Source organism: Chaetodon trifascialis, chromosome 18, assembly GCF_039877785.1.
Source record: "Chaetodon trifascialis isolate fChaTrf1 chromosome 18, fChaTrf1.hap1, whole genome shotgun sequence".
NCBI lineage: Eukaryota > Metazoa > Chordata > Actinopteri > Chaetodontiformes > Chaetodontidae > Chaetodon > Chaetodon trifascialis.
Genome location: NC_092073.1, coordinates 6413460 through 6429554, shown reverse-complemented (window position 1 = coordinate 6429554; position 16095 = coordinate 6413460). Strand labels below are relative to the sequence as shown.

Sequence of the window (16095 nt, the reverse complement as noted above, 5' to 3'; positions counted from 1 at the left end):
CTTTGTTTAAAGCTCACTAGACAGATATTTGCATACCAACACAAACACAAAGACGGTTTACAGAAAGGTAAGAGGCAACATCAGTCAGCAATTTGGGGGTTAAAGATGTTGTATGATGAGATCAGTTATTGCAGAGACTTTGTAGCATGCCAGTTGAGTCTTTAATAATGCCAAAAAAAACAGTTAGGGTTCAGTCCCTCTCTGCAGCACATGCCGCAAACTTTGCTTGCCTCTGTACACATGAAGAGGGGAAAGATTGATTTTCTTTGTTTCCAAGGTGAGCGCTGTGAGGATAGGGGGCGGACCTACCAAGAGAGCTGTGCCAATCAGTGTCCTCGCAGCTGCACTGATTTATGGGAGCATGTGCAGTGTCTCCAAGGTGCCTGTCACCCAGGTAATCTTTGACTTCTAACATGAACACTAGCTTCAAGTACTCATTGATTAGTGAATCAGCCAAAAAAAAAAGAAAAAAAATCTCTCTTCTCTTTCATTTTTCTTCTTTCATTTCTCAGGCTGTCGGTGTCCAGAGGGACACTTGCTGCAGGATGGCCACTGTGTGCCAGTGACAGAATGTCGCTGTGGTATCCCATCAGGCAACGGGACGCTGGAGTTCATCCCTAAAGAGAAGCTTTCCATGGACTGTAACACCTGGTAAGAATAGCTTCGTTTTAGTTTGAGCTTGCAGAAAAGATGGTTCAAACTGGTGTGAGGCCGATGCTGAGAAATGAGAAGCTGACCGATTATTTAACCAAGCTGGTCACTCATGCAACCAGCAACCCTCTGGATCAGCTGCCAGCTCAGTTGGTCATTGGTTTCATGAAGCTGGTAACAAGCATGCCGAGGCTACCTAGATTAGTTACTGACTTGGTTCATCATATTCTTTTTTTGTACTTCATTGGTGGATTGGAGCCAAATGCCAAGCTTTTATCTCACTTCTCTAAACACTCCACCATCTGCAGTGTGTGTGAGAATGGCACTCTGGTGTGCACCAAGCTTCCCTGCCCGGTGTATGAGCCCTGGAGCCCATGGAGCTCCTGCTCAGCCTCGTGTGGACGTGGCCAGAGGACAAGGACACGCCTCTGCCAGGACACAGAGGGCGGTCCATCCTGTGCCGACACCCAGCAGACAGAGAGCTGTGATATGCCATCATGTCCAGGTCAGACGTGAAACAAGTGCTCACATGCACAACTGAGAGTGTCCCAAAATTTCTAACATCATGCAAATTCAACCTAGTGTTAAAAAGACACGTATGACTTGACTGAAAGTTTTCTTTTTTGTCGCTTGTCATTTGTCCATCTGTGTCCTCCGTCTCTCTCCAGTGGGATGTGTGTTGAGCGAGTGGTCACCCTGGAGTGAGTGCAGCACCACATGTGGTGGCGGATTGTCAATGCGGAACAAGACAGTCCTTAGAGAGCCAGAGCCAGGTGGGACGGCTTGTGTTGGACCACTGGAACAGCACACTGTCTGTAACACCAACAGCTGCCTGCCAGGTAACACAAACACACACACACACACACACACACACACACACACTGAAGGCATAGATTGTAAAGTATGCATAGAAACAAAACACACTGTGTCTGTGTATTGAAATATATATGAGACATCATCTGATTCATTGTATGTTCATTTGTCTATGTGTGATACAGAGTGTCCCAGCGGGCAGGTGTTTAGTGACTGTTCAGGTTCTTGTCCATATACTTGTGAGGACCTATGGCCACACACTCAGTGTTTACCTGGACCCTGCACCCCTGGGTGCACTTGCCCTCCTGGACAGGTCTGTACACCTCAGTTTGTGTGCTTATGTGTGTGTGATTGGATAGCTGTGACAAAATTTTATTTTACCCCAATGAGATCTGACTCTTCCTGGCCTCGCTCTGTTCCTCTTAGGTGTTGCACAAAGGCTCTTGTGTGTCCCGCACTGACTGTCCCTGCTCGCCGCTGTCCCTGCCAGCCGGTTACCAAAGCTGGAATGTCAGCACTGAGGAGATCACAGAAGTTCTGCTGCCACCTGGAATGGCCATTCAGCACCTCTGCAACACATGGTGATACGCTACACTCAGTTTCATCATTCATTCACTGATTGAATCATTCCTCAAGCCAGAAGGGTCATGTTGTCAACAGCCAGACAACATGACCATGCTGTCCTTACTATCTAACAATCTGGATCTGGCCTGCTTAAGTAGCTTTGAGTCTCCTAGCTCAGAGACTAGATCTTCTAAATGACGTGGTCCATGAAGGAGCTTCTAAAGCGGACGTAAGTGCCAGGCTGAGCCCTTGCCTAGTCCCAGAATGTGAGTCTAGCCTCACACTGACAAATAGTGTTTACTGTATGCATTTCGGTGGCCCTTCAATTGTCAATTTGTTGAGCGTGAACTTTATGACCATGTTCCCTTTAAATTGCAGGGTACCTGTTCCATCATAACCTAGTTCCACTTAAATACACAGTGGACACATGATTAATATTAAATCTATGCATAAAAGTTCCATTTCCATGTAATTCACAACATATTCAGGCTGGAACCAACATCAGACAGTTGAGTTTCTCCCTGGTTTCCAAGTGACACACTAGCGCTGATCAGAGACCACCAGGGTGCAAACACCTGGTAAATATGACATGCTCACATAATATTTCCCAACTTAATGAGATGAGGACACAATAAACAACCAGGCATCACACAGTGGATTGGATGATACTGATGGACACTGCATGTGTCCTTAAGCCTAATATGCTTCTTCTTGGTTGTATTTGGAATAGCCTTTTTAATAAATTGTATGTGGACTTGAGAAATACAGCCTCTGAACTGGTGCACAGTAACCGAGTCCCAGAGTAGGCCTCTTATCTTTTTATGCATTCAGGAGGGGAGAGCACAAACAGGAGGAGATGTGATAAGCATGTTTGACCATGCGTACTGCGGGATTTGGTAAGGTTCATGCAATATGCAAGTGTCAGTTTTGTCTAAAAAATTCTTTGCTGCAAATAGTGCCAAGACGGCAGAGAAAGAAGGTTTTGGCAGGGAAGAGACGCTGATATTAAATTCGACTCCATAAATATCTTACTGGCAGCAGACAACTGTGAGGACAACATAAACACCATTACCACCACACAGAGTGGATGGAGAATTATGGCTGTGTGAGCTTGAACATAGTGACTGATGAACTATGATGATTTAAATTTGTTTCATTTGGACATTTACGCTGAGGTGACTTGAATTGTTTTTCATCAGTGTTGTTATTTTTTTATTTCCTTATCTGTTTGTCACTTTTTGCCTCTGAATCAATTCATTGTATTCACCTTTCCTTTCTTCTAAAGAACACTGTGATTCGTTTGTGACAGCGGCTGCGCTTCTCATTCATCTAAATGTCCTCCCAGTACGTTATTATTCTCCACGTGAAACAGACATTCATTTTTCTTATTAATAATTTCTTAAGTATGTAGTAAAATACATAGTCTGGCATGCAGCAAGAGAATTCCCCCCTGCATTCATTAATTTAGAATTTCATCACTTCATACTGGGACCATGCAGCATCATTGGGTCTGAACCTCTTACAGTAACTTAAAAAACACTTTAAAAAACATTTTTATGAAAGAAATTCTTAGTAATATATCCTATTTGTGTGACTATGTGTCACTTTCATTTTTAATACCTTGGGACAGTACGCAATTATATAGTTCATTCTTTTCCTTTATGAAATACCAGTTGTTAATCTCATTTGGCTTCATTATATGAATGAACGATGCAACATGCATCAAGCAATTGCTAATACACACAGATCACTTTGGAATAATTTGCTAATATTTTCATGAACATACGCAGTCTCTGATTCTTTCAGTCAATGGAAAACACTTAAAATTTGATGTCTAACATTTTAATTTCAGGAAAAGATGTCATCATAATCATAGTTCTTAAGACTTTTGTGTCATTTGTATGTTATGTATGATCTAAAAAAAGTCCTCAAGGCCTTTAAAATAACCTATGTGGTGATTAAACAACCAATAATTGACTTTTCTGATCCTCTACCTCTATGGATTAAGTGACATTACGTTGAGGCAAAGGGAGACTGTGATCATGGTAAAAGATTAACACATACTACAGCCTCACTGTCAGACATGTTGTGCAAACAGTAGGGGGTACAACTGCATAAAGTTCTCTGAAAAAACATGTATACAAGTTTACTGAAGTGAAAGTGAGAGCTGACCAAAGGGATAAGTAAGAAACTGCTTTCCAACAGTCTTCACATGGCTTTATTGGAAGCTTTACCTTAAACACAAGCAGTCCCACTATCAGATTGACCATCATCTGATTTATTTCTGATAAATGCACCAAGATGCCACAATTAATTTAACTGATATTTTGACGTAAAACATTTTTTTAGTTGCATTTTTGCATTATGGAGCATCAGCAGAGTTTAATTTCGTTGCCTCGCCCATACAGTCAGCAACAATCCAGTTTGGTACTATGATATCTACTGTAACAGATAGTCTGGCATTCTGCAGACATGCCGTAAGTCATTTCATCTCCCTCACGGTGGTTTTGATACTCACTAAATATAGTCTGATGTCCACAGTTGTGTAACATGAAGGTATTGCTTTGGTGTCTCAGTGTCCAATAATATCAGCTAATACTGATTTGTCCCTCATGTTACTTCCCTCACCTGATTCTCCTTCTACCTTCCTCCAGTGTGTGCCAGGGAGGAGTGTTCAACTGTACCTCCGAGCTCTGTGACGGTGAGTGATGCTCTGTCACAGCTGTTACCCAACGCATTTCTTGCACTTTATAGGGGCCTCTCTGTTTTCGCAATGAAAACACCAGTAACAATAATCTTTGGTTGTCCTGTCAGGACCATGACAGATATGTCAAGCTATCTATAGTTAGTAACAGCTGCTGCAACAGTTGGCTCAAATAACTGAGTGACAGCCACATCAATCACAGCCTACAAAGGCCATTACTGGGTTTTTGTTTCGTAAACACACGATACCATCTTGAACTAGCAGGGTGAGAACGAGCTGGGAGATAATGAGGAGTCAATTGTCAGAAAGTGCAACCCCTCATGTCCTCATAAGAGACATGGATGTGTGAATAGCTCTGTGCTTTGACCCAGGTTTTTATCTGTCATCGTCTGATCAGCAGTGCTTTTTATCCTCCTCTCTGCTAAGAACAGTGTTGATTGGAGTGTTTAAGGAGTGTTGCCTCCCACAGCTTTCAATAGAACTTCAGTTTAACAGAAGTCGTGTTGTCAGAACAAATAAACAAAGCGCCCGTGGTAGTGAAGGCGCAGTCAGCCCGTAAAAATAGTATCAAGCATCTTTTATTAACACCGTTCAGAGCAGTTAGCATTGATAAGAGAACAGTTCATGCACTCGTTCATGATGGGACGCAGGTGTTTTTAACAGGTTTGGCTTCTGACAGTCAATATTGTAAATGTGGAATGAGGAATTACACAAATATATATGAAATTATCACATGAACATTTTTAGTCCCTTTTCTTGCCTTCTCCTTTTCACCCTCCCTGTTTTCGTCTCTCCTCGTGGTTGTCCATCTCTTCTTCCTGTTGATGCTCTATTTTCTGAAAGACAGACCTCTAAAATCAAAACTAAAACTTTAATAAGTCTGTGGTGAGAATTTATTGGGGTTTGGGGCATTTGGGTTTTGTTCTGTTGCCAATCTCAACATTATCTCAGGTAGGTGTTGCAGTTAACAAATGGCTTTAATAAAAAGGCATAATACCTGTCATTGTAGTTTTATTTGAAAGAGCTGGAGAACAGTGCCCAAAGGAGAATTATTCTCTATCTGCTGCCTTCTGCTTCAGGTAAATGAAGGTAAGATGAACCCTGACATCACGTGTTTATAGTCTTCTCCCATCCTCTCCTCCTGCAGTGGACTGTGAGTGGTCCGGCTGGTCCCAGTGGAGTCCGTGCTCAGCAAGCTGTGGTACGGGACAACAGAGCTCCACCAGAATCATCCTGCAGTCCAGTCAGTATGGAGGGGCCCCGTGCAACGGCCCTGACCACCGCATCAAGACCTGCGTGGCCCCTGACTGTGGTGAGTGGGGAGAGGGGAGCTGATCATCATAAGGGATAATAACAAAGACATCAGTATTTATGGAAAGCTTCTCGTAAAAGTCCCTGTTAGTAACTGTTCTTATGCCTGTCAAACCTTCTGTTCTTGCACGGCTCAGGCGCAATTTACGGTGATAACAGTGGAGCAATGGGCCCGTGATCTCAGACACACGTTAACAAACATAGGACTCTCTTTTCTAACCACTGACTGTCAATGTTGCCAGCTGGCGATTGACAATTGTTGCTGGGAGATGTTTTTAGCTATAGCGAGCTAATTAAGCTAATTTTAGCTTCATGAGTTGGTTGAAAATACTGTCTCCGCCTGACCTGTTATATGAATGTTTCCAGTGGACTTGTTTTAAAATGAGAATCCTGTAAAGGGGTCATAAATATGCAGATGAAGCACATGCATGGCACATGGTAAAATCCTAAAAGACTGTGGCTAAAACTGCACATCCCAGGCAAAAAGTCAGCATCGGTCTCCATGATCCATATTGAAAACATGGAAACAAAGAAACAACATTGCTCTTGTATTGCAATGTAGATCTAGCTCGTCCTTGTGATATAAATCCAATGAGGACAAGCGTAAGACCGAAACTCACTGTAACATAAACCTGGTTGGCTGCTTTGCTGACAAACTTCAGTACGTACAGAATGTTTTCACCTTCATGTTACTAGAGGACAGACATTTGGGATGAAGATTAACTGATGTGTTTGGAAAACGAAGTGATATCTTGGGTAACACTGTCCAGGAGCCGCTGGATGTAAACCTTCCCAAATCCAATACACAGAGGGACAGAGCTGCTAATTTTAGCCTCAACTCTGACAGCACCCTGGTCTTCCATTCAGCAGGGAAATACTCCCCAGTGGATGTGCTCCTTATGAACAGAGATTTTTTTTTTTTTTTTTTATCATGACCTTTAACCCCACAAATAATGTAGTTAGCTGATGCTGCAGTTCTACCATACACTGCAGCACGGGGCCTGGAAAAAAACCATATTGTCACCTCTAGTTGGCAGTGCAGAGAGACTGGGTGAAGTTGCACTCTTATTATAGCCCTGTCCAGGTGGGACTGGAGAGACGTCCAAAGCTTGACAGGCCTGCTGTTCAGGAGAGGGCTTTAGTGAATGGGAAATTGGCATTGCATGTAATTTACTAAATATCATGTTTATGTCACAGCAAGGAAGAGAAACAGAAAAAATAATTTGAAGTGTCATGTTGATTAATACTGCACCTTCAATGCACTCATTGTCTGTCCATTTTGCTTCACTTTTTTCCTCTCCTCCCTGACACATTTTTTCACTTATTTCATTCCTTTGCCTTTCCTCCTCCTCCTCCTCCTCCTCCTCCTCCCCCTCCTCCTCCGCTGCAGCATGTCCTGTTGGGGAGCAGTGGAGGAGGAGTGTATCCGAGGAGGTCCCGCTGTGCGAGAGGAGCTGCCGGGACATTTACTCCTCTCCAGTCAACTGCAGCCACTCCGCCGAGGGCTGCGTGTGTCGGGAGGGGCTTTACCGAAACACGGAGGGCGTGTGTGTCATCCCTGCCCTCTGCCCCTGCCATGACCAGGGCATCCTGCGGGAGGTACACACACACGCACACACACTGGCTTACACCCAAAGTAAACAGACATCTGCTGCCCAGCTAACTTGGCAGCTTGTACCCATTGTGCCTGCCTCATAATGGCGTTTGTCTGAACCTTACCAATCACATGTTGTTTACGTTCCCTCCTTTTCATCCCCATTGTGTTATTTACTCATAAAGAAGGGCCTATTAGAAAATGAGTGACATGCCCTGCGGGCCACATTACACCACAATGCCTCTCCAGCCCTCAGCCTCATCAATTATGGAGGAAGTGCCGTAGAAAGCCGGCACTTGGACCGCAACTTGGCAAGCCTGCCAGGAATTATTTATGATGAGGGGGATATTATAGGATTATAAGAATTAATCATTCACTGACATGTGGTCAGATTCCCCCTTTTGATCTTTCTTCTTCAGGCCTTTCTCTTTCATTCCTCTCATACCTCTGCTTTATCTCTCCCTAGTCCCTCTTCTGGTTTCTTTGCAGGATCCGTAAATGATCTTTCTCCATCCCTCTTCTCTTCATCCCCTCTTTCTCTTTCTTTCTCTCCCCTCATCACCCCCTCTCAGTCTTGTTCCTATGTGTCTCTTTCTTTCTGCTGTGTTTCTCCCTCTGTGTGTCTGTCAGCTGGTAATGACTAATGTCCATTTAAAGACCCTCTATGGTTTTCTAATCAACTACCTCATGAATATTGTGCCAAATGGCTCAGTGTGAGCCACAAAGGAACTCCCTAATGGGTGCTTTTGTACGGATAAAAACTGAGCTCTGTTAATGACTCCCATAGCTAACACACACATAAAATATATAATGGAGTCTGTATTATGTGTTGTTATAATTACAGCATCATAATGGGCCCCCATAACCTAAATTATGCACAAGGGTGCAGCCAGAGCTTTAGTGGATTCATTGAAGTCGATGCTGAGATATGACCAGTTGCATTTAATCAAACCTGTGCTGACTGAGACAGAGGTGTGAGTGTGTGTGAAGGAAAGACTAACAGGCTGTTATCATTGGCATTATTACCTGCTTTTCAAAAGTCTAGTGAGTGAATCTAGATATTTTGTGTGTTTGTGTGTGTGTGAGCCAGGCAGGATCGGAGTGGGAGGAGGGCTGCCTGTCATGCCGCTGCGTGAACGGGAAAAAACTGTGCCAGTCAAGATGTCCGCCTCTCCACTGCGACGAGGTGAGACACACACGCTGACGTTAAGCACTAACTCGATGTCAGTCTGATTTTGCATTTGTACTTTTTCTACAGAATGTGACATTTATTGATCACGTTTAGGCACAATTATTTTGTATGTTTCTAAAGACTTATTTCAAAGATCCGACATTCAGAGGAGTTACAAGTGGGTGGTCTGACCAAAAGCACAGAATGTGTCATTTTATAATGCAATAGTAATTTTTATCATGATGACATTTTTGTAGAAAATCACTTGAGAAACTGTTTATAGATTCAATGACTACACGGGAATGTGAGTTTTTGGATAATCCCAAATACCAATCAAGGCAAATACCCTGTAAATATTGCTTCTTTCTTTCATCATTGCTCTCAAAGGTCTCATACATCCATAGAGGGATAGCTGCCTCGGTAGAAACAGTAGAACCAAAACGTCTACAAGCCGACAAATCTCTGTTGATTCAAAGTGTGTATCGTCATTTTGCATTATGTTCATGCTTTCTAGATGTCATTAATAACCATCCGGCCTTAAGAAATACTGACTAACCTTCTGCACATGCAGTCATTTACGAGTGGAGGAGCATATGAACGATACTGTCTGTGTGTCTCTTTGTGAGGTTGATTCGTCTCACAGCCAGCCTGTACGGTGCAGCTGTTGCACAGAGAGTTTTGATCTGTCCTTGCACCAGACTTCATCAAACCACAGATGCTGAGTTTTGTGGCAAATGAGGCCAGTGAATCCCAACTCTTTTTTTTGCTTATAACCCCTTAATACCTCCAGGTCTTGATTACAGAGTGATGTGTGCGAGTTGGAGAGTTCATTCAAAGCGTGATTTTCTGTGTCCATTCGATAAAAGCCCAGAGAGGTGAAACTGATCAAGCATATGATAAGAGAAGAGGCAAAGATTAGAGAGAATATTTTTTTTCATTTTGTATCATGTCATAATTATCCTGGTAGCTCTTAAATTTATTTCTGTGCAGGTTTGAACAAGTAAACTGGCCCAACAGCTGTGTTGTTAATTATGATAGTAACAGCTCATTTTGTGGAATTATGATGGAACAAAGGTGAAATCAGACACCTGCACAAAGCACAGTGCAAAACTCCAGACTTCACCATTTTCTGTAGTTTCTGAGAAAGGCAAGCTGTTTGCTCTTCTGCAGTTGTTTATTTGTGTGTGTGTGTGTGTGTGTGTGTGTGTGTGTGTGTGTGTGTGTGTGTGTGTGTGTGTGTGTGTGTGTGTGTGTGTGTGTGTGTGTGTGTGTGTGTGTGTGTGTGTGTGACCTGGTATTTATCATGTTGTGGGGACAAAAATCTGTTTACACAGTCACATTGTGGGGACTGACCTCCCTTATGGGGACAAAATGCAGGTCCCCTTAATGTAAATCATTAAATTTTAGGGTGCAGACTGAGGACAGGGTTACGGGTTAGGTAAGTTTAGGGTAGGCACAGGGTTAGGAACAGGCAGATAGTGGTTAGGGTTAGAGTAAGGCTCCAGGAAATGAATGTAAGTCTATGCAATGTGATAAAAACACAACGTGTGTGTGTGTGTGTGTGTGTGTGTGTGTGTGTGTGTGTGTGTCTGTGTCTGTGTCTGTGTCTGTGTGTGTTTACGTGTGCACCTACTGCATCCAGGTACAGATAAATGGAGATGAAGGTTCACATACAGATGAACCATCAGTCTCTCAGACAAACACATCAGTCCATTCAACTGCAATGCTGCCCCGGGTTGGTGCAGTTCACGCAGCGTCTCTGCTGGTCACAAACATCTCTCAATTATTCTGCGCGAGGGAGAAAAGGCTCTGCTCTCTTCAGAATATGTGGGATGCTCTCTGCAAGGCGCTGGCTGAGGTGGATCAATACCTGACTGTCCGAACCTCCCACAAGCCTGCACTTTTTCCTTCACCATGGCCCTCCACCTCCCATCAAACACTGTGATCTAGTTTCCTCATTAAGCAAAATTGAGTTTATCCAGTATGGCACCATGTACGATATGTAAACCACAAGTTTAATTACAGCTGAAAATGTGAGTCAGCTTTCCGAACATTACATGTCCAGTATAGTATCATCTGTAGATTTGAAATATTCAACAATCAATTTTTGCAGCAAAATTTTTCTTATGGTTTGGGTAAATCATGCATGAGGGATTATGTGTATCAGTGCGTGCTTGTCATTACTTGCGACAGTCCTCTCACAGAAAAAACAGTCTGCTTTCAACTCACAGACAATGCTCAGTCATCTGCCTATGAGTGGTTAACAGCTCATCTCGCAGGGGACGGCGAGCTGCGTGTCAATTATGCATGCACTCTGTACGACTGGAGGCAGATGAAGAAAAAATAAACTCCATGAAATATGAATACATTTTTATAGTCCTTGAGACAGGTGCAACTTTTGGTGCCACACAAATACAGATCCTGTCCAGTTAGACAGAAATAGATGAGAAGGGTACAACAGTGTTGAATAAGTATTGCTGGAGGCTGTCCTTGTGATGTTTTTGGAAAAAAAATTGCGACTTTTTTTTTTTACCCAAACGTCCTTTTGCAAAGCTTCTTCTCTCCTGCAACTCTGTCCCATGCTTAAAGGGCCAGTTCACTCAAATTTCAAGCCATTCAGATAGATTTGGTCTTGGCTCCTCTTGTCTCAAAACCTGGATAAATGAATATACAGCTATCTGCATGGCTCCATGCTTCAAGGTCGAAAATATTCTTGTCTGTACTTTTAGTGTACAAACCTTCTAAATTAAAAACTATGCACTAATTAACACTTATTAACATTTATTAAAAAAAGAAACATCTTATCTCCATGGTGATGAAGTGGAGAAAAGTCTCAGTAGAAAACTCTGTCTCATCCTTGACACAGTAAGCTGAATTTATATCTTTAGCGCACCAGCGCTGTATAAAGGCCGGGGTAAAAATACATTCTGCTGACATCCAGAACTTTAAAGGAGAGGTTGATTACACAGTGAGTTCCACAAAAGTAGACAGTCTACTAAGTGTTTCACTTGTGGTGTACCCAGGTCTTTACGCCGGTGCCCCGTGTCTCTGGAGGGGCTCGAGCTGTGTAACTATTTCTGCTTGCATTCTCAAATCCCTCGCCTCCCGCCGGCTGCACTGAGTTATGCGGCTGTGAAAGCAGTCCTTATTCTGGCCAATATGAAAAGGTCATTTAATGCCCTGTGTTCCCGCTCCAGACAGGCTGAGAATTGGTTACTGTCAGCGTGCTCTGTTATTTAGGAGTCAGCCTACAGTTAAGCACATTGCTTTTTTAAAGATGAAATCTGTTAGCGTGCCTCCACCTCTCTGCTGGGAGCACCTTTCCAAGGTTATGTATTAAAGGTTTTGTTATTATATCTGGTGATAAACTCTATCAGGATGTTTTCCTCCCAAACACTTTTTTCTGTACCAGACACATTAACGTGTCTCACAGCCTGTAGACAACACAAATTCCATTTACTATACCGTGTACTCTCAATGCCAAGCGTCCTCGCCTTTGAAATAACCAGTGTCCTGTTGTACCAGCAATACGTGAGGCCTCTCGAAACAATACGTTGAAGCTAGTATGATCCTAAAGCTGTGTCACTGGCTTTACTTAATGCAGTGTTGTTGCTTCTCGTGCCCAGTCGTCATTGTTGAACACTGTAATTGTGAAGAGCTGACTGCTAAAAATAGCTAACAAACGGCGACAGAAGGAGTCAGACTAGGACAAAGCATTGTGATCAGGTGATAAATATGGAACCTTCATCTGCAGCAGTGGTGAACCCATCAACAACACAGGGAAATATACTGGTACACCATTACTGGCAGATGAAATTGTAACGTTATAACAAACATTAATGATAGCCTGTACTGGCAAACCGTTAGAAATAACTGTTCATTAGAAAGTTAATTAACCCTATATATGTGCTTGCCAGCAGGATAATGTTAAGAGTCTCATGTCAGATTTAGTCAAGTTGCCAGCTTTGCCAGCCCTCTGTCATAGAATAATGCTATATTCACATTAGTTTGTTTACTGTCACAGAAAATGTGAAGGTGCAAAGCAGCCATCCTCTGAGTTATCCCACCTTTGAAAACAATGCTCTATGCCAGCCACTATTGTACAGAGGACCCTACACGTACCAAAGACTAGGTGGAAGACTGAAGTTAGAACTTATCTACGGAGGAACTGTTTCAGCTTGTGCAACCTTTGAAATGTTAATAGCCTGTAAATTTTGTCCTCAAGTTAGAAATTACATTCAAACTGGGCTACGAATCAACTTACACATAGCTGCTACAACCCAGTGCAGGAAGCCACATTTCACATGGTATCTACCCTCTGCCACATCACACACACACAGATGCAAACATACAGACTCTTAACTCGAAGGACTTAAAATGGTCCTCTTCGTGATCTCCCGCTCTTTAAGTTAGTGGACTCCCTCCCTCTCTGAGGGAAGGCTGGCAGCAGTGCAGAGTGGGAGGAGAAGTCTTTGGGGTGAACAGGAGAGAGAAGTGTGTAGAGAAAGGGTGTAGCAGGGTGTCGTTTCAGGGCTGAGCAGAGGCTGGTGTTGAAGCCTGCTGTCAGGCTGTGTGTGTGTGTGTGTGTGTGTGTGTGTGTGTGTGTGTGTGTGTGTGTGTGTGTGTGTGTGTGTGTGTGTGTGTGTGTGTGTGAGAGAGAGAGAGAGAGAGTGCGTGTGTGACTCTGCATGCTCACAGAAGCTATTCTCAGACAGGGACACCACAGGACACCCTGCTTGTCTCCGGACTGCTCTGGATCTCTCTCCCTCAGTAGCTTTGCTCCCTCTGTCTACGTCTGCTGTGTCCTGATGTCACTGTCTTACTCTCTGGCTATTTTTGGTCTTTATGTCTCACGTTTTGCCTTTTTAATTCCTGTTCCTCCATCTTTAAGGTGGTCTGATGTTCTGTCTCTCTGTCTTTCCTCTCCTCTGCTTACATCTATGCTAGATCTCAGCCCTGGTCCTCATGACCCAAGGTGCCCCAGGTCAAAGTCAAAATTAGGCTAGAAGGAAAAACAGTAGTGCTCTGGGTGGTGAGGACAGGGACTGATGTTGCATGACCTGTTTTAACACAGTTTTCCACTGGTATGTCATAGTGTTGTGGAGTTTTTTTTATTTTTTTTTAATTAAATGTTGGTCAACCACTTTGCTACAGACTGAAATATCTCTGCTACTACATGGATTGCCATGTAATGTATGTGTTCATGTCTTGTTTGTCCTTTTGAAGGATGTAAATGAATGACAAAAGTTGTGATGCTCAAACAGAACTATCCAATAAATTGACTCTGAGTGTTGACAGGGTGCTGGAGATTATTTCTGCTCACTTGTTGTATTGTGCACCTGTGTTGTTTTCATTGAGACTGATCATAAAATGTTGAAAAGACAACTAATTTTATCTCTCTCTCAGGGGGAGGTCAAGGTGGAGGAACCAGGCAGCTGCTGTCCAGTCTGCAGGAAGCAGTTTCCAGGTTAGTACAACACACAGTATGCGCAACTCAACTTACAGACTGTGTTCAGTATATTTGAGGTCTGAAAAGCAGACATTGTTCCCTGAATAAATAAATGAACCTGAGAGAATTAACGTGCACCAACTTTTGGAAGAGACAGATAAATGATGTGAAGTATGTGATTATAACAAAGACACACAGAAGCTCCACTTTTTTATCTTTGGTTGTGTAACAGAAATGGAGCAATTGAAATACAATCTAAACACACAAATCTTAAACATACAAAAATCACTGTGGGTCCTTTTATTCCATGTCATGACTTTCATTTGAGTGTTCTATAGTTAATTTTATAGCAGGCAAAAAACCAAGCACTGCAGTCCACAATTAGTGAGAGATTACATTACTTAACCTACATTGGAGCTTTAATCTGTCTCCCAGTGGAGGAAATGTCACATGCTGTGAGGGAGCATGGCAATGTCACCGTGCTCTCTGGCTCTGTCTCTTCCTTTGTCTTATTCCTCCTGCTTTTTCATGCATACACAAAAAAACCCTTTCTCCATTTTTTAGCTTCTGGTTTCTCATAATCTGCTTTTCCATGCCTTCTGTGTTTCCCATTTACTGCTCCCCATCTCATTTCCTCCCTCCTCGTCCTCCTCTCTGCCCGTCTGTCAGGCGAGTCTGTGCCAGAGTGTCGCCGCTATGTGCAGGTCAGGAACATCACCAAGGGAGACTGTCGGCTTGACAACGTGGAGGTCAGCTTCTGCAGGGGACGCTGCCTGTCGAGGACTGATGTCATCCTGGAGGTACGCAGAAGAGACATCTACACACACACACACACACACACACACACACACAGGAGATGCTGCTATCTGAACATGAGGCATCATTGACAAGCTTTGACCTCAAGATCAACTGGCAGCACCATAAAGAACCATAGAGCCAGCAAAGTGGACTAAAAGGGACCAGAACTGGAACAGAAAAGCCTGTTGGTTGCTACTGTTTGCTAATTGCCCATCAGGGCTGCACAGTCAATTGCGTCTAATCAGATAGTGCCGTTTCAGCCTGTGCACTTTGGAGTTTCTGCAGCATTCATTTAATTAGGAATGTCTGCCGACCTTAAATAATAAACATGTTGGATACAAAGTGCCAGAAAAGCAGTAAAACAGGTTTGGCCGTTCAAATCCTGACTCAGCCACGAACTGTTATTAATAATATTGTTCATAGTACGCAAGAACATAATCAGCATTGTTGCCTCAGCGAACACTGTGCAGCCAAATTGCCCATCTGTTTCCCTCCTGAAGCACGACCTGGCATCAGGGTGTTAAGAGAGTTTTGCACAACAAAACGAAGTCAAACATGTGGCCCCATTCAGCTGCTCGCACCTGCCGTAATCTCACGTCTTCACAGACGAACAGGGGACAGCTAACAGTCTCCGACAGCTCTGCCTTCTGCCAGCTGCAGTGAGTTATACACACGAAGGCAGGTAAATAAAAATACATAATTCAATAGTCGAGTCACTGCCAGTGATCTAAATATAGATGTTTTGAACAGCGGTCACGTGTTTTAGTGATTCTATCAGCTTTTCTTCACCTGTTTTCTTTGCAGCCTTCACTTGTTGTCTTTTTTTATCTCGCAACGCAGCGGGCTCATCACTTCATCACCATGGTGACTTTGTTCTTCCTTGGCGTCCATACATCTCCACTGTAAAAATACAGTCGGTCAGATTAGTAAAAATAAACATCAGCTCAGCCAAATGTGTCATTACCTTCTGTTACTGTGGCAACCGGGGATGGTAACCAGTGACCAGGCAGCACAGGGAAGTTCCCTTTTCATTGATCAGC

General features: G+C 43.2%; 1 protein-coding gene across 1 annotated transcript in view; it reads left to right on the top strand.

Moving 5' to 3' along the window:
* sspo (SCO-spondin) overlaps positions 1-16095 on the top strand; it is a 77232-nt gene that overhangs the window by 55673 nt on the left and 5464 nt on the right. Inside the window, exons 104-115 of the mRNA XM_070986093.1 lie at positions 278-394; positions 513-651; positions 960-1156; positions 1320-1490; positions 1650-1777; positions 1891-2045; positions 4683-4729; positions 5880-6044; positions 7434-7642; positions 8728-8823; positions 14215-14275; positions 14927-15057. Coding sequence (XP_070842194.1) covers positions 278-394; positions 513-651; positions 960-1156; positions 1320-1490; positions 1650-1777; positions 1891-2045; positions 4683-4729; positions 5880-6044; positions 7434-7642; positions 8728-8823; positions 14215-14275; positions 14927-15057 — 1616 coding nt within the window. The remainder of the gene's footprint in view (positions 1-277; positions 395-512; positions 652-959; positions 1157-1319; positions 1491-1649; positions 1778-1890; positions 2046-4682; positions 4730-5879; positions 6045-7433; positions 7643-8727; positions 8824-14214; positions 14276-14926; positions 15058-16095) is intronic.